General features: G+C 52.9%; 2 protein-coding genes and 1 long non-coding RNA gene across 9 annotated transcripts; 1 reads left to right on the top strand and 2 right to left on the bottom strand.

The window, feature by feature from the left end:
- Positions 1–137: 137 nt before the first annotated feature.
- On the bottom strand, positions 138–5,279 carry Hdac10 (histone deacetylase 10). Of its 4 annotated transcripts, none has more exons than XM_041672145.1 (20): positions 4,976–5,279; positions 4,771–4,905; positions 4,515–4,611; positions 4,199–4,296; positions 3,995–4,099; positions 3,788–3,856; positions 3,523–3,649; positions 3,276–3,341; positions 2,991–3,050; positions 2,822–2,911; positions 2,589–2,695; positions 2,450–2,514; positions 2,120–2,372; positions 1,937–2,021; positions 1,519–1,610; positions 1,343–1,399; positions 988–1,066; positions 646–828; positions 386–545; positions 138–303 (listed from the first exon to the last, which is right to left on the bottom strand). In XM_041672145.1, the coding sequence occupies exons 1-20, from the start codon at positions 5,032–5,034 to the stop codon at positions 269–271; spliced, it is 2,022 nt and encodes a 673-aa protein (XP_041528079.1). In that variant the 5' UTR covers positions 5,035–5,279; the 3' UTR covers positions 138–268. The 4 variants fall into 4 exon arrangements, with proteins under 4 accessions (XP_041528079.1, XP_041528080.1, XP_041528082.1 ...); XM_041672146.1 differs by having other exon boundaries at positions 988–1,063; XM_041672148.1 differs by lacking the exon at positions 646–828.
- Positions 2,050–13,981, top strand: LOC121461214. 2 transcript variants are annotated; one of them, XR_005976170.1, is made up of 3 exons: positions 2,050–2,180; positions 7,070–7,186; positions 13,230–13,981. It is a non-coding gene; the product is annotated as an uncharacterized LOC121461214 (long non-coding RNA). The 2 variants fall into 2 exon arrangements; XR_005976171.1 differs by lacking the exon at positions 13,230–13,981 and adding an exon at positions 9,091–9,220.
- Mapk12 (mitogen-activated protein kinase 12) lies at positions 8,627–18,871 on the bottom strand. 3 transcript variants are annotated; one of them, XM_041672150.1, is made up of 13 exons: positions 18,769–18,871; positions 18,267–18,502; positions 18,047–18,176; positions 15,294–15,352; positions 13,414–13,525; positions 13,276–13,305; positions 12,952–12,999; positions 12,411–12,525; positions 11,566–11,637; positions 11,386–11,465; positions 11,232–11,310; positions 10,979–11,152; positions 8,627–9,242 (listed from the first exon to the last, which is right to left on the bottom strand). In XM_041672150.1, the coding sequence occupies exons 2-13, from the start codon at positions 18,389–18,391 to the stop codon at positions 9,163–9,165; spliced, it is 1,104 nt and encodes a 367-aa protein (XP_041528084.1). In that variant the 5' UTR covers positions 18,392–18,502; positions 18,769–18,871; the 3' UTR covers positions 8,627–9,162. The 3 variants fall into 3 exon arrangements, with proteins under 3 accessions (XP_041528084.1, XP_041528083.1, XP_041528085.1); XM_041672149.1 differs by lacking the exon at positions 18,769–18,871 and having other exon boundaries at positions 18,267–18,581; XM_041672151.1 differs by lacking the exons at positions 13,276–13,305; positions 18,769–18,871 and having other exon boundaries at positions 18,267–18,581.
- Positions 18,872–19,782: the final 911 nt, after the last annotated feature.

Below are 19,782 nucleotides of genomic sequence, written 5' to 3'. Positions count from 1 at the left end.
ACAGGCACCACCAAGAGACGCGCCGGAACTACGTCACCAACACGGTCTCGGGAGGGGCGGGGCTGTAGCCGCGGCTTTCGATAGTACAAACTATCGTTGGTGAAACAGACTCAGTAAGGCAAGCAGGGGTGTGCACTTTTTAGAACCGATATTTATTGTGGTAGAGGTAGGATGCCCGGGCCGCAGATGGGACCTAGGTCTCCGGCCACGGTTCGCTAGGACCTGAATGTGCTCTTCTCCGAATAGGAATCGTCCGCCTTGACCGATTTCAAGCGATTGGAGAGCACGGACCTGGTCGAGGAGCTGAAAAAGCATAATCAGCTCGCGCGGTGAGGCTGGCTCCACGTAGCTCTAAAATAGGGCCGCGCCTCCCCACGTGCCTCACCAGCCACCTGCAGCAACTTCCACCGAGGTTCCAGCTGAGTTTTTAGTAACCTAAGGGCCCGGATCTCCTCTGGAGAGGCCATCAAGAAAGGGCCCAGACTGGGAGGTGCTTCTCCAAGCAGTACCTGTGCCAGGGTCCTTGCAAGCTGGAGTATGGATTCCTGGCCCAGGGATAGTGGGGAGCGGGGGAGGGGAGCAATGAGACAATGGTTTCTCTTCACCTTCCACCCATACAGCTTATATCCACCTTGCTCAGTTTACCTCTTCCACTACTGCTAGAATTCGGCCCCCTGCTGGGCCCCGAAGCACTGAAGCCAAGAGAGCAGCTTGGGCGTTCTGCAGGCCATGGGCAGGCCCTAGTGCCATCAACACCACGTCAGGCTGGAAGCCATAAGCCAGGGGCAGAACCAGACCCAAGATGCAGCTCAGAAACCCCCCGGTCGTCTGTGGGGACAGAGGCAGAGCCTCAGGCTCTGATCTAGATACTGCTACTGGCTCCTGTAACCACCCTCCAAATCTCAGGGACCCTGGATTGTGAGCAGGCACCCCCAGGAAGACCAGGAGACAGTGAGAACCTCTCCAAACCGCAACACGACCCCTCACCTGTGGCAGTGGTGTAGAGATGTGGAACATGGACTCCACGGCTGCCTCCTTGCCCCGGATATTCAGCCATAGAACTCTCCTTTCCAGGAGTGAGCAGCATGAATATGTATACATGTGCATGAGACCCTTTCGTGAACTTTATAACTGGGAGAGATGAGAGCTTGGGGCTCCAGCAGGGAGGAGGACATGTGTGACTGCCAACCTGGTATGCCTCTGCTTTCTGGGCACCCACTCTCAAACTGCAGCTATGGAAGCCTCCCCCCATTCTGTACTGCAGTGACCCCACACAGTTAAATGCCTGCTACCTGTTCACACACATGCACAATCGGGGAAATATATAAGCTGAGAACCATACCCATCATCTGCAAGGTCCAGGGGTCGATCCAGCTGTCCCAGGGCCACACAGAGCAGCCTAAGAAGTTGACCCAAGATAGGCTGTGCTCACACTGTCCAGTATCCAGCGCCTTTCCCACACCATTAGTGGGGCATTCCCAGGTCCTTTGAGTCCCAAGTCAACCAAACAGACTTTACCTCTGAGCTCCATGGGACAGGCATCGCTGAATGATCACTTCTACAGTTGCTGCTGTGGCAAGGGCGGCTGTGACAGCTATGCCATTCCTTACCTATGGAATAAATAACAGAGAATCTAGAGGCTGACACACACACTCCCTATGGAGCACTTTCAGGAGGCAAGGCCAACTCCCAAACCCGGTTAGACAAACCTTTTGTGCTTTGTTTTGGTCCTGTCCAAATGGCTGCTACTGACTGACTTTCCCTACACTACAATATCAAATCACCCCACTTTCTATACGCAAGATGCTTAAAACTACACTTCAAATTGTCTACTTCCTCTCTACCAAAGAGCATTGCCTGGGCTCTGCACAAGGTAACATGTCAGCCCACCGTACATGCCACCACGCTATCTCCAGCAGCTCCCCTGGCAACCTACCTGCCCATCCAGGATCCCACCTAAGAGACACAGAATCTTCCCCAGGGTGACAAGACTCTCATCCTGGAACAGAGACTTGTGTAGCCTACGATGGGCAAGCCAGAGGGACACATGGAAACCAAATCTGTATCAGCCGCACCGGTGCAGGCATAGCCAGCCCCAGCCTCAGACTGCTCGCCTCACCTGGCCCAGGCTTCGGTTTCCTCCCTCAAGGCTGACTCTTCCTGAAGGAGCACTCCAGGAGGTAAGGCCAGAGCAGCACCTGGCACGGCCAAGGCGACCGCTGTGCAGATCGGGGGTGTAGGACGGAGACAGAGTTCACCCTGGAGAGGGCTCAGGGCAGCTTCTGCTGCTTCATACGTGGGGCTCTCAGCAAGCAGAGGCAGAGACCTCCCTTCAGGAAAGTGGGTGCTGGGACCCAGAATTGGTGCCACATCTAAACGGTTCAGAGTCACAGTCACTGCCTAAGCCTAAGGCAGAGGAGCTGCCAGCCCAGGTCCAGGTCATACTGACTTTGCTGGAGGCTTGTCCAGTGAGGGGCCTGGGCTGTCTGGACACTCTGGATGGACTCCAGGGCACTATGGGGAAGAAATAGAATTGTAAAGCTGACTCATGCTTTAGCCCCCTCCCCCACCTACTCCAGTCTTCAAACCTCTGGCATGGCACCATGAGTCCAAGAAGGGGGGGTGTGGGGTCACCAAGCAGTGTCTGCACCATCTTGCACACTGACTGTGCTAGGGATTCCAGGTGGTATCCACCCTAGGGAGAGTGTTGAAACAGGACAGCGCAGGGGTGTCACTAGTGTGAGCAGCTGTACCAGGCAGAGCACCTCACCTTGACTGATCCTCCCCTGGCCTTCGAGCCTCCCCACTGCCCCACACTTACCTCTAGCACAGCACAAATCCGGCCACCAGCCAGCACCTGCAGCAGCTGTGTGAGGTGGGCAAAGCACTCGGGTGTGGCTCGCATCCGCCCCTGCAGCACAGTGAATCGTGTTTGACAGGCGCCTAGACCCAGGACCCTAGCTTACTCCCCAGCCAGGCCATGCTCTCACCTCAGGGTCCCCGATGGCAGAGTCAAATCCTGCTGAGACCAGCACCAGCTCAGGGTCAAACTACAGGCAGAGTCCAGTGGAAAGGAGCAAAAGAGAGCCATAGCCAGGTGAAGGGGAGGCCCCAGTGCTGCCCATTCACATCTGACTTTCAGAGGCACCTTCCCCACTCTCCAAGGTTCATTCGCACTCTGGTGGAATGGCTTACAAAGCTCCTCCTGCCTTCATAGTGGAACTTTAGGTTAGCCTAGGGTTTCCTGCCCTGGGGGACACCCATCACCCAATCACCTCAAAGGCCAACGGGAGCAGCACATGCAGGAAGGCAGCCAAATAGTCAGCATTCCCCATCCCAACCTGCAGCAAGATCGAAGTGGACATTAGAGGACCAGCCCTATGAACGAGGGCTCCAGGGTCTTCACCCCTGGCAACAGAACTCTGGGGAGAATGTTGCAGGATGCCCTGGATGACATTTGCAAACCCAGAGCTGGGGAGCAGGAGAGGAAGGATGGATGGAGCGGGGAGGGGAACTTGGTACCTGATTCCAGGGCAAATTGACGGTGAAGCCTTGGCCCTGCCCTTGCCCAACCGCATGTGCATCAGACTCTTGAAGGAATGGCCAGAAGCGCCCATGCTCATAGCGGTGCCAGGAGAAGTAAAGGACACTGTCAACAACTGGCCAGGTCAGAAGTGAGGTCCTTCAGGAGCTCCACAGCTTCTCAAATAACCCTGACTCCTAAAACCTGAATTTTATCCCCAAGTGGTGCATTGTAGAGAAGGGCCGTGTTCACACCCCAGCTTACCTGGGGTCATCATCGAAGATGTACTGGATGCCCTGGCCGTGGTGGATATCCCAGTCGACAATAAGAATCCTAAATTCAGACCATACTGGAGATCACCTTGCCACCAGCACGCCAGAAGCCCATCCAGGTGTGGAGGGAGCAGGGTAGGAATCTTAGCCACCAGCTCCACCTCTGCCAGTTTAGCTTGTATCCCCAACACGTACATACCTCTGCAGCCCATATTTCTGCTTGGCATGTTTGGCTGCTATAGCCACATTGTTGAACACACAGAATCCATTGGCAGCCTCCTTCTGACTGTGGTGCCCTGGAGGCCTGAGGTGTAAAATTGGGGTACAGGGCATGTCGGGGTCCTTCTGTCCCCTCACAGGGTCACACACAGACAGTCAATTTGACGGGGAGGGCAGTTCTCACCTCACCAGGGCAAGCCCATTGTGCACAGCTCCTGTTAGCACAGCATCCACCAGCTGCAGTGCAGCCCCCACAGCTAGCCTGGCACAGTGAAAAGTGTTCTGTGGGGCCAGAGTACAATTTAGCCTGCAGCCTGACCTACTTGTCCCAAATTGCAGGCCTCCCACTACCGAACAAGACAGGGCTAGGACAATGGCAAGCAAAGCATGCCAGGGTATGGTCACAAGCATGAACAAGAAGACATGGGCAGATGGGCAAAATGGGTATGGATACACATAGGCATGCGGACATTAATCTGGGTGTGTACGCTGGCTCGCACCGGGTGGAAGTAGACAGCATCAAACTGCTTAGACAGTGCCTGGAGCTCCTCCTTGTCCAGGGTCTGGGTCCTCCGCACCAGGGCTACATATTCTGGGCTTCGGGTCAACAAGTGGGCCACCAGTGGGACACAAAGAAAAGGAAGCTGGGATTCCTGGTGGTAACACCCACCCAGCACTCCCCTTATGCCTCTGAGCCCACACCACGGTGAAACTGAGGGGACACTGATAGGATCCCCAGCCCAGTCATTGTCTGACCTGTGCACCATGCCCAACTCTTCCTCTGATGCCTCACAAGCTGTCAAACACAGGCACCTTTGTTGCAGGCCACGCTGCCGCAGGCCATCCAGGGCTGCAGTCAGGCGCTCTGGACACTCAATTTCGCACTCGGGGCTAGAGCAAACAAGGATCTCAGTGTTCAGAGTTTCCTCCCGGCACCCTACTTCTGTCAAGACACACTTACTCATCCCAGAGCAGCCGGGTGGCTGTCATATCCTCGTGGTACACAAGTGCTGTACCCATGGCTACACCGTGGTCACTTTGATCCACTCTAGCGTATACACGCCCTCTGCTGGCAGGTGATTGCACTGTCTGGTCCCACCGAACGGCGCGCACGTAAATAGCCCCTCGCTTGGGACAGAGCCCGGTAGCAGAGATGGACCAGAGTAAGAACGCACTACCCAAGGGTCAGACCCGGTTGGTACTCAGAAGCAAACCGCTGGAAACTGAGATAAGCCGGTCCACAGCTTGGCTCCCGACATCTAACTTCCGGCTTCCTCCTTCGCAGACTTGGTCCCGCCCTCATGTGCGATTAGGGTGGAGTAGACCAGCTGAACTCCCGTCGGGTTCCGCCAGCATCTCTGGATGTGATCTCGGCCTAGTGCTTCAGCTGCGGTACCACCGCCAAAAACGTGTGGCACGGAGCCTGCGCTCAGTGTCCCTCTTGAAATGGTTGGGAAGACGGGGCTGCTTGTCCTCAGGCAATGTGCAGGCGCTGCTATGTTCCCTTCTTTCCCCAACATTCTCGAGCCTAAATTCTCCCTGCTTAGGCCACAGGGTCAGACATGCCAACTGTCCGTCGCATCCAGTTTACCTGCTCCCCTAAGTGAAAGGGTGGAAGAAAGGGAGGTGAGCAAGATGTGTACGCATGCCCACACAGGAGCTGGCCTGACATGTGTCATGGCACAGAGTTTCAAAATGGGACTAACAAAAGACCACAGGTGAAAAAGAGGCCACCAGAATGGAAGGATTGTGTCAGAGGCCAGGTCGGGAAGGAACGCTGCAGCACAGTGTAGGGCCAGGAAGGGCAGAGGAAGGGGATGAAGGGAGGGGACCTTGGACCTTGTAATGAAGGTAAAAGGGCCAGCCAAAGGAACCTGGAATCCGAACCAATGAAAGAAACCCACCCTGGCCATGAAATCATAGCCAATGAAAGAAATACTTTAGCCTCGAACCCAGAACTAAAGAAATACACCCTGACTCTGAAACCAGTGCCAAAGAAACACACTTTGGCCCTAGAATCAGTCAGTGAAAGAAATAAGCGTTCATCCTGAAAATAGAGCCAAAAAGCTTTAAAAGAGCAGCGAAGGCCGGGCGATGGTGGCGCACACCTTTAATCACAGCACTTGGGAGGCAGAGGCAGGCGGATCTCTGTGAGTTCGAGACCAGCCTGGTCTACAGAGCTAGTTCCAGGACGGGCTCCAAAGCCACAGAGAAACCCTGTCTCGAAAAAACCAAAAACCAAAAAAAAAAAAAAAAAAAAAAACACAGTTTGGCCTTGAAATCAGCCATCTACCTCTGCGCCGGACCAACTAAGTTAACCAATTCCTGAGCAGGGAAAACTAATCAGTCCCTCTTCTCCCCGGGAAAACTCCCCACCTAAGAAGCCCTATATAACCTGTGCACCTGTTCAGTTTGCTGCTGCCCTTTTCTACCCTGGCAGAGGCAGCCACTCTCCTGAATTCTTCCCTCATGATAAATCTCATTGAGTGAGCTTTCGGTGAGACCTTCTTTTGCTGGAGTTGTAACACTTTCACTAGGGAAACCTTCCCCTAGCAGTGCCAAGTTGTTACAACTTCACTGGAGAAGTAGAGCAAGGCTGTAACACTTTTATTGGGAAACCTTCCCCTAGAGTTGTTGCATTCTGGGGCACCAGAACCAAACTGTAACAACTTGGCTGGGGAAGTCCTCTCCTGCAGGGGTAGCAATGTTACATTGGGTAAACCTTTCTGTAGAGCTGGGCTGTAAACCGCTACACTTACTGTGACCTTCATTATTCCCTGGCTAGTGACTACTAGAATACTCTTCCACCAGAGCTGTAATACCCAGTATTCCCTGGCCTCCGACTGCCAGAATACTTTTCCATCTGAGCTGTAACATTCAGTATTCCCTGGTTCCTGAGTGCTAGGATCTCTTTCCATTCAAGTCGCAGTGCTTACAAAAGCATTACAGATCAAAGGAGACATGAGTTCAAGTCTGAACTAATGTTGTTCATGTATGTTTTTTGTTTGGTTGTTTTTGTTTTGTTTCTTTCTTTTTTTTTTTTTTTGTAATCCAGGCCTGTCACCAGTTTTGAAGTCCTTACCTCGGCCTCTTGAGTGCTGGGATTACAGTTGTATCCCACCGTGCTTCCCAAAGCAAGATGGAGAGAGGTGCCTGGGCGATGCCAGTAGAGGTAAGTTGTGGATCAGAGAGTAGAAGCCACCTCTCTGGATCTCAGAGAGCCTCTAAGACAACCCCCTCCCCAGGACAATGAAGGGGAAGGGGGACAAAGCTGCCACTGATATTTATGAAAGGGATGCACAGGACTGTCATGTGCAGGGGGAACCAAGGAGCCCGGAGCAGCTAGGAGGCGCCCATTGCACACTTGGGTGTTGGAGTGCAGGCCCAGGTTCTGGTTAGTCCCAAGGCCTCTCCAGCTACTAGAGACCAAAGGCATCAGGCAGAGCCACTCCTCATTGACTCGCCCTGTATTTTTTTTTTTTTTTTTTTGGTTTTTCGAGACAGGGTTTCTCTGTGGTTTTGGAGCCTGTCCTGGAACTAGCTCTTGTAGACCAGGCTGGTCTCGAACTCACAGAGATCCGCCTGCCTCTGCCTCCCGAGTGCTGGGATTAAAGGCGTGCGCCACCACCACCGCCCGGCTCTCGCCCTGGATTATGTGCCTTGTGGGGCTGAGAGGTGTGAGCCACACCTCCATAATAGAGTAAAATATTCAAAGTCCTGGTCCATGGTTATCTCAAGGGGTTCAGGCAGAGGAAGGCATGGTCATGTCATCTCCTCTGACCAGATTAGCCTGGGCAAAGTGTATTGCCCAGAACTCCTTTGCAGATGAGGGGAATGCAAGGCTCCACCCTTATGCCTTGCTCTAATGTACCTGTCCTTGGGAAGAACATGGACCATCTAACTAGGCAGCAAGGATCTAATGGCCTGCAGATGACAGACACTGCAGATTCATGGAAGCTGACAGGGTGATGCCAGTAGAGGTAAGTTGTTGGTCAGAGAATAGAACCCACCTCTCTGGATCTCAGAGAACCGCTAAGACCAGAGATAACATTCCTCTCTAGAAGCTTTGACCATAAGAAGACAAATGCAGCGGGGTGGTGGTGGCACAGGCCTATAATCCCAGCACTTGCAGTTGGGAGGCAGAGATAAGAGATCTCTGTGAGTTCAAGGCCAGCCCGCTCTATAGAGCTAGGACTATTACACAGAGAAACTCTATCTTGAAAAAAAACAAAACAAAACAAAACAAAAAAAAGTTGCACTCTCAGAAAAGTCAGAAAGAAAGGACCATCTGTCTTGGTTCTAGCATCATCGTCCCCATTATCTGCCCTTACACCTTGTATCAGGCTCCATAGAACCCTGCTCAGACTCTAAGCCTTAATTAGAGTATAGTTACTGATGAAGGGAGGGGACCAAGCCCTAATGTGATGGCTTGAGGACCACTGGCAAGGACTAGGTGGCACCGGCACGGCACTTTGACCTGGGAAGAGTCAGGGGCATGGCACCTCTACTAGGTGGAGTGCGGGAGCTCAGGCTGCCTCTTTTTGTGCACAGACTAGCAGCTCAGAGAAATGGTCGGAGCTCAGACATTGGGCCACACAGTCAGAATGGGAGATCTACAAAAGGGTTTATTTGCACCCAGCCACTGAAGCACACAAAATGACTGGTTTACATTCCAGGCTAAGGGCGTAAGAGAATCCACCCCCATCACAGGAGAGATGATATCCCTGAGTCAGTGTCCCCAAAACCTCTATCTCCTTCCTTCTCGGGAGTTGGCCTTGACACTGTCCAGAGCAAGCAGAGCTCAGGGAATAGCACTAAGCTCTGCCAGACCTGAGACCTTGTCACTGGTGAAGGGAGCACAACTCCAGAATTCAAAGGCTAGTTTCGTGTTGGGCGGGGGTCTTGGACAAAAAGCTTAGACGTTCTTCCAGGGTCATCCGGGGCACCCAGAAGCAGAGGAGCAGGTTTGGAGATGGAGGGTCCAGGATTCGAGGGTCTACTCAGTCTCTCCAAGTGGATGACTTGGGATACAAGCCCCAGCAACTGTCAGAGTGCTAACCAGGATTCTTCTTCCAGGGAAGGGGAGCCAAGGTGCCTGTGAGGCTCCCAGCTGGGCTCCTCAGGATGCCCTAAACTATTCAAAGGTCTTCATAGAGCTGTCTCCTTTGGGACTCTGGCTCCTAGCTGCCTGGGAGGCTTGAAGCTGAGCACTTCCTTGTAAGTAACACCTGCAGAAAATGAGGAGAAGTAGATGATAAAGAAGTTAGTCCAAGCCAGGCGGTGGTGGCGCACGCCTTTAATCCTAGCAATCGGGAGGCAGAGGCGGGCAGATCTCTGTGAGTTTGAAGCCAGCCTGGTCTACAAGAGCTAGTTCCAGAACAAGCTCCAAAGCTCCAGAGAAACCCTGTCTCGAAAAACCAAAAAAAAAAAAAAAAAAAGCCAAGAAGTTAGTCCAAAGTTCACCTAAGGGGAGAAGCTAGCACCCCATGGGCTTTTAATCCGAAATGGGCCAATCCCCTTAAAAACATTTAGTGTGAGCTGGGCAGGGGTGGCAGCGCATGCCTTTAATCCAAGAATTCAGGAGGCAGAAGCAGGTGGATCTCTGTGAGGTTAGCCTGGTTTGCAGAGAGAGATCCAGAACAATCTGGGGCTGTTACAGAGAAACTCTGGGGGCGGGGAAAGGGGTAAGGTGCGGAGGGAAGGGACAGGGAGGGGAGGGGTAGGGCGGGGCCTTACTTTGTGTGAAAACTTCTATAAAGATACATTTCCAGGAAAACAGGTGATGAGAGCTTATGTTCAGAAAAAAAAAAAAAAAAGGAGGGAAGCTTGTGTCCTGTCCACAGACTTAGTTGTATGTCCTCTGTGGTCTATGGTAAAAGCAAAAACGCCAGGCACAGTGTGTAGGTGGAGACCACAGATCAGAACTGTGGCCTGTGGTTAAGGGAGTTGTTTTGATTAGCAGCAGAAGGGTTTCATCACAAAGAACCAAATTCACAAACACATGACAACACAGAAGGGAAGAATGCCTGCTAGGATTGCAGAAGAACCTTGCAGGGCATGATTTGAGAACCTTAACCCATCCAGTCTTTCCCACATCAAGGTGCAAGAACATGGCCTGAAGCCAGGTGATGGTGGCACACACCTTTAACCCCAGCACTTGGGAGGCAGAGGCAGGTAGATCTCTGTGAGTTTGAGGCCAGCCTGGTCTATGGAGTGAGTTTCAGGACAGCCACAGCCACGGCTGTTATAAAAAGAAACCCTGTCTCAAAAAAACAAAAAAGAACATGGCCTGGGAACTAAAGCAGGCAGGACAAGGGCTAGCATGTCCCGGTAGACATGTCTTCAGACTGCCAATTTGGAGCAGACACCAGAGGCTAGTTCCAGCTCATGGACCAGTGGGCAGCCTGAGGCCAGTTCTCAAAGATATAGTAAGAGTCCTCAATGTTCAGAACCTGCAGGTTCAACACACGGCCATGGATGGATCTGGGGCTGAAGATGTGAGGAAAAGCCTAGGCCTTGGGACTGCATGGGAATAGACTGTCCCCCATGGCCAGAATATGAGAAAGATGTAGTTGTTTCAGGAGGGGTCCTGACAAGGAGTAAGGATAAATTCAAAAGGGGTGAGAAGGAAGTCATAAGGATAAGTGGTGGAGAGGACTCCATTGTGGTCTAGACATGAGGATGCTGGGCACCACGGGCAGGGGAGAGGACAGGGAATCAGTAGAGGCCGAGGGTATTGCTGTCCTGAGCACACAGATGCTCCACCGTTCTCGGGACCTGTCATGTGCCAGCCTTTGAAGGCGCTGCCATAGGGACACTCTTTCCCATTGCCTTCTGCTCTAGCCAGAAGTCAGCCTGGCCAAGCTGTACTGTCCCACAATGCCCTTTGACCTCCCAACCTTTTAACTCATCCGCACAGGCACACAGAGCCCAAAGCCAGGCATTGTGCAGAGCCCGCACTCACGCTTCCACTCCTCAAGGGTGCGGTCCACGTCATCAAAGGAGTCATCGTATTTCTGGGCCTTGGACTCATCCTCGGTATCCTGCAGGGACTCAAAGTACGGATGGGCCAGTGCCTCAGCTGCCGTCACCCGCTGTTCTGAGTCCAGCACCAGCATCTTTTCTAGAAGGTTCACAGCTGTGGGGAGAGCAAATGAGGCCAAGCCACGGAATAGGACATACCTAAAAGCCTAAGATCTTCACCCACCCAGCCCTACCCTGAGGGCTTGCGTTGGTCAGGACAGAGGCAAAATCCTTTTTTTCCAGCTCAGGAAGGCCTTCCATGTAGTTCTTGGCCTATGGGGGTCAGGGGAAGAGTGATAGGCCAGCTCCCAAACCCAAGTCCAGCTCACCACCCAGCTTCCCACTGACCTCAGCACTCTGTAACTTCTGTACAAACTCAGGAGGGGGTGTCCCTGTGACCTTCATGATCTCCTTCAGCTGGTCCAGGTCTGTACCAAGGTCAGGAACACAGTGCAAGGGCAGAAAAGGTGGCCCACCCAGCACCCACACCTGGGCTGAAGTCCCATGATGCTCTGCATAGAAGGATACGGTCACTGCCTTTGAACAGAATCTTCCCTGTAATCATCTCCGCCATGATGCAGCCGACAGACCAGATGTCCACTGAGATACACATCAGTGCCCCACAGACAAGCATAGCATTCATATTCACGAGAGTCAAGAGAAGAGGACATGCAAGAAACCATATATGGAAGACAAATATACATGACCAGGAGGGGTGTACACAGGCACGGAGCACAGGGAGTCACTAAGGAGAGTAGCAGAGCTCCACCCCAGCTCAGGAGCCTCCTGGAGGTAGTGCCTACAAAAAGCTCCCTATCAAGAAATGAGGAAGGGAGCTGGAGAGAGGCTAATCAGTTAAGAGCGCTGGCTGCTCCTCCAGAAATCCTTGGTTTGGTTCCAGTAACCCCATGGCAGCTCACAACTCCATGACCCCAGTTCTAGAGGATCCAATGCCATCTTCTGGCCTCTGCACTCACCAAGTACACACGTAGATAAGTACTTATACACATAAAGTAAAATTTTTAAAAATGGAGAAAGGTGAAACATGTCTTTAATTCCAGCACTTGAGGGGCAGAAACAGGTGGATCTCTGTGGATTCAAGGCCAACTACATTGGGAGCTCCAGGAATAGCCAGAGCTATACAGTGAGACTGTATCTCAAAATAAAAAAAAAAAAATCCAAAAAGTATAAAATAATGATGATGATGATGATGAAGGAAGGGCTGAACCGAGGTGTATCGCAATGATAGAGCACTTGCCTAGCATGAATAAGACTCTCTGTTCCATCCCACACACTACAGAAACAAATAAAAGTGAATGGGTAAATGCAGGTGGCGAGTGTGCGCTGGGATCTTCAGATAGCCTCTTTCTTACCTGTCTGTGTGTAGCGCATCCAATTCAAGATGACCTCTGGTGCCCGGTACCACCGGGTCACCACATATCCCGTCATCTCACTGTCTGCCTGTCTGGCTAGGCCAAAGTCTAGGATCTAAAGAAGTATCGGAGGTGGAACTAAGACACTGAGGACAGGCCAAATGTGGTCCAGAAGACTCTAAGAAGCTGGGCTTGAAGTCTCCACACTGGAGCTTTTGCCCGCTTTGGTCTTGGGTCTCCCAGGCTTCTCCCTGAGGTCAGTTCACCTGGCCCTACCCACCTCAGGAGCAAGTGCTAAGGATTTTTCTCTACTTTGCCATCCCCTGATCACTTTTAGGAGCCTCCAAACTCCTGCCCTGGGTGACTAGGGACGTTAGCCACTCTTTACCTAAAGCAGGTACCTGACCCCAGGACCCATTCGCTGCTCAGCCCCAGATGCCTGAGGTCTGTCCCTTTTCCTGGGATAAAGGTCAAGAAGGCCAGTAGGGTGACAGAAGGGGCTCCCACCCCCATCTTGGTCACTTTCCCCACCCAGTGACACCTTCAGCTCACAGTCTTCATTCACAGCCAGGTTGCCAGGCTTCAAATCCTGAGGAAAGAAAGACAGCCACTGTGACTACCCTGCCAAAGCAAGGCCCAGGCAGCACTTTCCTAGGGCCACCAAAACAGGCCTGGCCCTTTTGAGGGAGGGCAGAGGGCTGGGGTCCCCAGAGCAGGCTTTCAACTGGGGACTAATTATATGCATTCCCACCGTACTTCTATTTTGCCTTTTTATGGGTTAGCAATGGAAGCTGAGTTTGAGCACTTCTGTTTACATAGGTGGGGAGGAGCAGATGGGTAATCTCCCAGCCCCACCAAGACTCACTCTGTGGATGACACCAGCAGCGTGGATATACTGTGGGAGAGAGGGAGTTCAGCCGTCAGCTCAGCGGGCGCCCCAAGCCTCTCAGCTCTACCCTGCCCAGCCAGGAAGCCTGTCCACCTCCCTACGGCCACCTCTTACCTTCAGCCCCTTCAGCATCTGATACACAAGGAACTGGACTCTGTCTTCACTCAGAGTCTCGTGCTTCATCAGCTTGCCCAGATCAGTGCCCATGAACGGCATCACCAGGTAGCTGTGGAAACAAGGGATGCAGCCAATGCAGGGCTAGTCCCTAGACCTAAGCTAACACCCACTGGGCCCAGTTCACACCTTGCCACACCCCATCCCAGCAGGAGCCACTACAATATTACTCTGTAGCACCCATTCCTCACTATCTTCGGGGTCCTACCATACTGTGATGCTTCAATCCCACCATGCCCTGCTAGGCTCCTACTTTCTGTCCACACCTATCTTGGGCAATTACACCATCTCGATGCATGCTCATATCCCCACTTTCCAAAATGGAAGGCAGGGTTTAGGGGGACTTTGTTTTTGAGGAAAGGTCTCACTTTGCAGTCCTTTCTGGCCCAGAACTCACTGTGCAGACCAGGATGACCTCAGACACACAGACAGCTCTGCCCCTGCCCCTGCCCCTGCCCCTGCCCCTGCCCCTGCCCCTGCCCCTGCCCCTGCCTCCACCTCCGCCTCCTAAGAGCTGGAATTAAAGACCTTCATCCCCACATTAGGTCTTGTTTTGTTTTCAGTTTATTTTTTACATGTCTGGATGTTTTCTCTCCGTGTATATTTGTGCACCACGTGTGTGCAGTGCTCGTGGAAGCCAAAAGAGGGTGTCATCTCTTCTGGGACTTGAATTATAGACAGTTGTGAGCTACCATGTAGGTGCTGGGAATCAAATGCCGGTCCTCTGGAAGAACAGCCAATGCTTTTAACCACTGAGCCATCTCTCCAGCCCTTAGCTCTTGGTTTTATGTTTTTGTTTGTTTGTTTGTTTTGTTTGAGACAGGGTCTCATGCAGCCTAAAATGGCCTCAAACGTCAGGTCCTCCTACCTCCATCTCCCTGAGATTACAAGTGTGTGCCAACACACTCTGCCTCAGGGTTTTAAAATTCCTGACTGAACAGCATCATATGCCAGGTGAGCAGCTAGGGCTGCACCTGGAGCTGGCACTTCAGATCATTTAGTTGTATTGATACCTCAGGCACTGTGAGGGCCCGAATGCCAGGCATAAAAGGAAGAAAAGGTTTGGTTCTACTAGGGCATGTCAGTATCCAGGGGAACCTATAGTATATGGGAGTGCGGTGAGGAGCCAGTGGGCAGTAGGCATCTCAGCCTTCACTTGGGCCATGGAAAGAAGGCCTCCAGCCTGCTTAGAACCTGAAGCCAGTACCCAGAAGCTATTCAGGTTCCTCCTGCCACACACAGGGTAACCAGAAATCTGGGGCAGGAGTTGGGGCTGCAAGGTTGGATGATCATGTGGTTGGAGGGATAGACAAAGGAGAAAGACATCATCCACCCCAGGGGACAATGGGGCCATAGTATATCTTGACCTTTGCCAGTCAGCAGTGAAGAGCCTGTCACCCACTCCAGCCCTCTAGTTGATTACAGTATGAGTCCAGGAATGACCAACCATAGGATAGGACAGGCCCTATCTGCCAGTAAAAGGCAGCAATAGTTCAGATTTGGGGCCACATACTGGGTGCCAGGGTCTTGAACACAAACATCCTATCCAAGGTTCAAACTTGAGGCAATGTGAGGGTCTAAGTACCAAGCTTGGACGAAGTAAGAGCCATGGCGCTACCAGGGCATGGCAGGGTTCATAGCTCCCAGGAACATGCAGGAGTGTGAAGTGGACTCTGGTAAGAGGAGTGGGTGGGCAGTGTGCACCCTATCCCTCACTTGGACTACGGGAGATGGCCCCTGACCTGACCCAGAACCTTAAGCTGACACCTAGGAGCCACCTAGGTCCCTCCGACCCTGAGCCAGTCCAGGCCAGCACTCACAAGTCTGTGAAGTCATCCAGAGTCTCATCAGGAGTGAACACATCCAGTAGGCCAATCACCTGGGGAACAAGGGTCAGACAGGATGGAGAGCACATGGCAGACGCAAGGACTCAGTGCACAGCCAGGGTGACACTGTACCCCTGGTAGAAAGCCCTCCTATAACTACCCTCGTCGCCTCCACTGTGCCCACTGTCAGCTCAGCCCCCACCCTGGTTCATTTGCCCACAGACACAGGCTATTTTTGGATGCTGACAGCCGGGATACTCTGGGGGGAGGGGCAGTCTCAAGTCTGGGTTGACTCCAGGCTTCTGAGCAATCCAACCCCTTAGTCTTCCCTCCCTGCTTCTTTTCTCCCCCAATGAAGCAGACCCAAAGACCAAAGTGGGGAAAGTCCCTTGAGAGGCACGAACACCTGATAAGTCCTTCCTGGGGCCATCCCCTGGCTGTCTAGGCCAAGGAGAAGCACCAGTTTAAACACAGCTTCTGGTTGAGGGAGTTGGACAACAGATGGACAGTGTGACATTGGTTTTCCAGGACTTGGTTGGGGGACAGGAGCTTTAGGGTCAAGGGAGGCTTCCCTGAGGAGGGCTGCATATCCATGTATCAGGAGGGATGCGTAAAAGAGCAAAGAGAGGCAGGATGCCTGATGGCCAAAGCGGGAGCAAAACACCTCCAGAGTAAGGACAGAGAGGGAGTCCAAGTGGCTGAAGCCCAGGCCGAAGAGGAACCAAGGAGAGGACAGAGGAAGCCGAAGGAAGGCCTCAAACTCACATCCCAGAGGAAGATTTGGATTTGATCCACAGAGCTGCTGTGGAAGGAAGGATTTAAACAAAGATGTGACGCTGAGGGGCCAGGCGGTGGTCGTGCACACCAGCAATCCCAGCACTTGGGAGGCAAAGGCAGAGGCAGGTGGATCTCTGTGGATTTGAGGCCAGTCTAGTCTACAAAGCAAGTTCCAAGACAGCCAGAGCGGATACACAAAGAAACCCTGTCTCAAAAAGCCAAGTGAAAAAAAATAGATAGGGCTGGAGAGATGGCTCAGTGGTTAAGAGCATTGCCTGCTCTTCCAAAGGTCCTGAGTTCAATTCCCAGCAACCACATGGTGGCTCACAACCATCTGTAATGACGTCTGGTGCCCTCTTCTGTCCTGTAGACATACACACAGACAGAATATTGTATACATAATAAATAAAAAAATATTAAAAAAAAAATAAAGAAAAAAAATAGATATAATATTGAATATGTCCTCTGAGTTCAATGAAAGGACAGAGAGAATGAGGCAAGAATAGGCAGAGAGTAAAGGGCAGATGAGTGAACACTTAGATCATGGCCAAAGTTGGAAGGAAGAGCAAGGATAGGAAAGGCCTGGGGACAGACAAACCACAGATGTGACCTGAGAACTTAGCCCATTCTGCAGAACAGATAGGGAATAGTGTCCTAGAGGTCAAGGGAAGTCCATCAAAGGAATAAAACTTCTTCTGCACTTTAATGGTGTAGAATGTGACCCACAGCCAAGGACCAGAGCTTGAGAAGGAGGGGATAGGTTAGGGCTAGATCTATGGCAGCCTCATCTCTGGTGAGTGGGGCATACAGCCTGTCCAAACTTCAGTTTCCATGAGGAGGTAGCTACAACCGCAGCCTTCCAAAAGGTGTTGGGTCATCCTGAAGGCTGGCGCACCCAGGTGAGGGCAGGAGCATAGCTGGGTGGAAGACCCTTGGCAAGGCAGAATGAAGAAGCCCACAACCCTTGGCTGGAGAAGGGTGAAGGGTAGGTAAGTGGATAGGTGGGAGTTGGGGGCTCTGAGGACAGGGGGTGGGGGCTGCATCCATGAGAACAAAGCCTTTTACTGTTTTTTGTTTGCTTGTTTTACTGTTTACGGGTTTACAGGGAAGTGGGAAAGCAGACACAGCTGGGCTGGCGTTCAGTGTAAGCGGGCTTCACAAAGAAAAGAAATAAAGACCCACCATGTCAGCCAAGAGTGGTAGTGTTCCATGGGGCTATTGACTGATGACCCAGGAGGTTAAAACAAGGCTAGCACAACAGTCCAGATGGGGAATAGAACTCACAGCCTCAGGAAGATAAGAAGAAAAAGCTCTCTGGCTGAGAGAAGGATTCTGATAGCCAGCAATGCCGATATGAGAGGCACCGGGGCAGCCACGTGCAGTACGGGCAGGTAGGACTGGAATTGAGATACTTTGCCTGAGGGAAGAAATACACACCCACAATGGTGGCAGTAACACTCTGCTCCTTTTAAGCCCTGTATCCACAGAGACTGGAGGCTTTCGGATGACAGAGCCAGGGTGAATAGTTCTAGCGACCTGCCCCCCTGGAATAGAAGACTCAGGATGTGGGCAAAAGAAGACCTAGGGTGGGGAAGAGATGCTTTTCCAGGAAAACCCTCTTTCCTACCAGCCTGAAACGAGACAGGGTTTGGAGTGAGCCCTGAGGAGCCCTTAGGCCTAGAACATACCCTGACCACTGCCTGGGCTGAGAAAGTACATACAGGTGGACCAAAAGTGAAACCAAGTCACTGAAGCAGAGGCTGAAAACTTGTAGTGTCGCCCCGATGGAGGTCTGGGATGCCTCCACTTCCTTCCTGGAAGCTGCCGATAGCTTACTCAAGCAGGAGGCTAAGTAGGAAGGAGGTACCAGGCCCCAGGAAGCTGAGACGGTGGGCAGGATTTGCAGGGGAGGGCAGGATGAGAGGTGGCCAGTGCACAGTGTCCGCTTCTGGGGCGGGCGTTGGACTCACGTTCTCGTGGCGCATGTGTTTGAGGAGGCGCAGCTCTCTGTAGGCGCGCTTGGCAAACAGCTCCGACTGGAAGGGCCGGTACAACTTCTTGATGGCCACCTTGTTACCAGTGCGGCTGTCTATTGCAGAGCTGCGGGGTGGACAGCTTGGCTAGAGAACCCGCCCCGTAATCACCAGCAGCCGCCTGCCCTGCCTGCCACCCCGTCCGGCGAACGCTCACCACACTGCACCATAGGCACCAGAGCCCACGGGCTGCAGGTCCTGGTACACGGCGCGCACCTCCCAGGCCGTTTTGGTCACCTCCTGGCGGTAAAAGCCCTTGCGGGCGGGTGGCGGGGAGCTCATCCCCGGTCGGAGCACTGCGCCCCAGGACCGGACCCAGGATCAGGGGCTCCGCCCGCGCGCCCCGGGTCACTGCGTAGCACCGGGAGGACTCCGCGCCGCCGGCCCGCCTGCCTGTGGGACTTTCCCTTACAGACTCTTCTCTTGGGGTCGCCACCCTGAACTCTCTGGAACCGCCAGCTCCCACCCGACCCTTGTCTCTGGCCGGCAAAGTGGTCCCTCCCGGCCCACTGACCAACCGGGCCCTTGAGCCCTGAGCACGTGACACCCCCGTCTGCCCTCCGGCCCCTGCGGAAACCCGAGGAGGCCTCCGGGGTTGGGCGGAAGGCTTGGAAAGGGGAAAGGGAGGGGGGGGAATTGCCCCAAAGCTCACTCCGGACCTGGGGCGGGAGGTGTTGCTGAAACACCCTGGCCAGGCTCTATCCTCAATAGACGTCTCGGCCCTGGGGTCTTAGCAGGTGCTTCTCAGAATTCCAACCTTTCCTGATCTTTCAGAACGTTGGGCCCATTCTAGCTACTTAAGTTCACCAACTTCTATGCCAGCCCCAGGTCAGGTCCACCTGCCCACTTACCAATCACACCCAACCCAATTGTTTTCCTGTTCCTGGCTTAACTCTTCTTTCCCAAGGATGCCCCGCCCCTGGGGCTGATTCATTCTTCTCTATGGAAGAGGTATTTGGTTTTGTCTCCCAGACATCTCAGGTTGCATTCCCAACCCCATTGTGAGCACTGGCTCTTCATTTCCTAATCTAGGAACCAGAGGGATTGACTCTTCTAGGGCCCCTTTGCCCCTCTGTTCCCTGCCTTGGCCCTCACCTGGTATGTGGAGTGCCTGCTTTAAGTACTGAATAGGACTGGCCCCTGTATCTACCTCACCTGCTATCCAGTTTGGCCTTCAAATCAGAATAAGCTAAAGTGTGTGCCTGCCCCCAGAAAAAAAAGAGGGGATCCTATGTGGACTTTCAGCTTGATGCCTCCATGTGAGCTTCTTCTCTGGGATTTGGCCAAGTCCTGAACCAGATGAACCGGGAGGATAAAGCAACCATCCTTCCCACAGCCTGGTGACCAGAGTCCATTCCAGGATCCCACTGGGTTGATGAGTAGTAACAAGATCCCGCAGAATTCTCTTCCCCTCCCTCCATGCCTGCCTGCCTGCTGCCGTGAATCAGCAGCTCAAGGCCAGCCAGGGCAGCTTTACACCTGGGCAGCCGCTGGTGATGTGGCACATTCGCAAGCAGACAAGAGCGGGCAGGGAAGCTCTGAGCAACTCAGACCACATCTGCCTGTATCCTGTGCCCGCTGGGAGGCCTCTGACCACCCACCCACATCCTCCAACAAACTCCCCAGTTTCCCTCTTTATTCTGTAGGGGACCAATTCAGACCAGGCTTGGGAA

Source organism: Microtus oregoni, unplaced genomic scaffold (assembly GCF_018167655.1).
Source record: "Microtus oregoni isolate MIOR12 unplaced genomic scaffold, Mior012 000022F_ref0000154, whole genome shotgun sequence".
In the NCBI taxonomy this organism is placed as follows: domain Eukaryota; kingdom Metazoa; phylum Chordata; class Mammalia; order Rodentia; family Cricetidae; genus Microtus; species Microtus oregoni.
Note: the sequence above shows the minus strand (reverse complement) of the source record. Positions and strands in the feature narration are given on the sequence as shown.

Coding starts and splice junctions, on each gene's coding strand:
- Hdac10 (XM_041672145.1), bottom strand. CDS start 5,034: ATGGGTACAGCACTTGTGTACCACGAGGATATGACAGCCACCCGGCTG. Junction 3,650..3,787: donor ATCTTCGATGATGACCCCAG/GTAAGCTGGGGT, acceptor AGTTGTTGACAG/TGTCCTTTACTTCTCCTGGC. Junction 546..645: donor TTCTAGCAGTAGTGGAAGAG/GTAAACTGAGCA, acceptor TCCCTGGGCCAG/GAATCCATACTCCAGCTTGC.
- Mapk12 (XM_041672150.1), bottom strand. CDS start 18,391: ATGAGCTCCCCGCCACCCGCCCGCAAGGGCTTTTACCGCCAGGAGGTG. Junction 15,353..18,046: donor AACACATGCGCCACGAGAAC/GTGAGTCCAACG, acceptor CTTGTTCCCCAG/GTGATTGGCCTACTGGATGT. Junction 13,526..15,293: donor CTGGATGACTTCACAGACTT/GTGAGTGCTGGC, acceptor TTGTTTCCACAG/CTACCTGGTGATGCCGTTCA.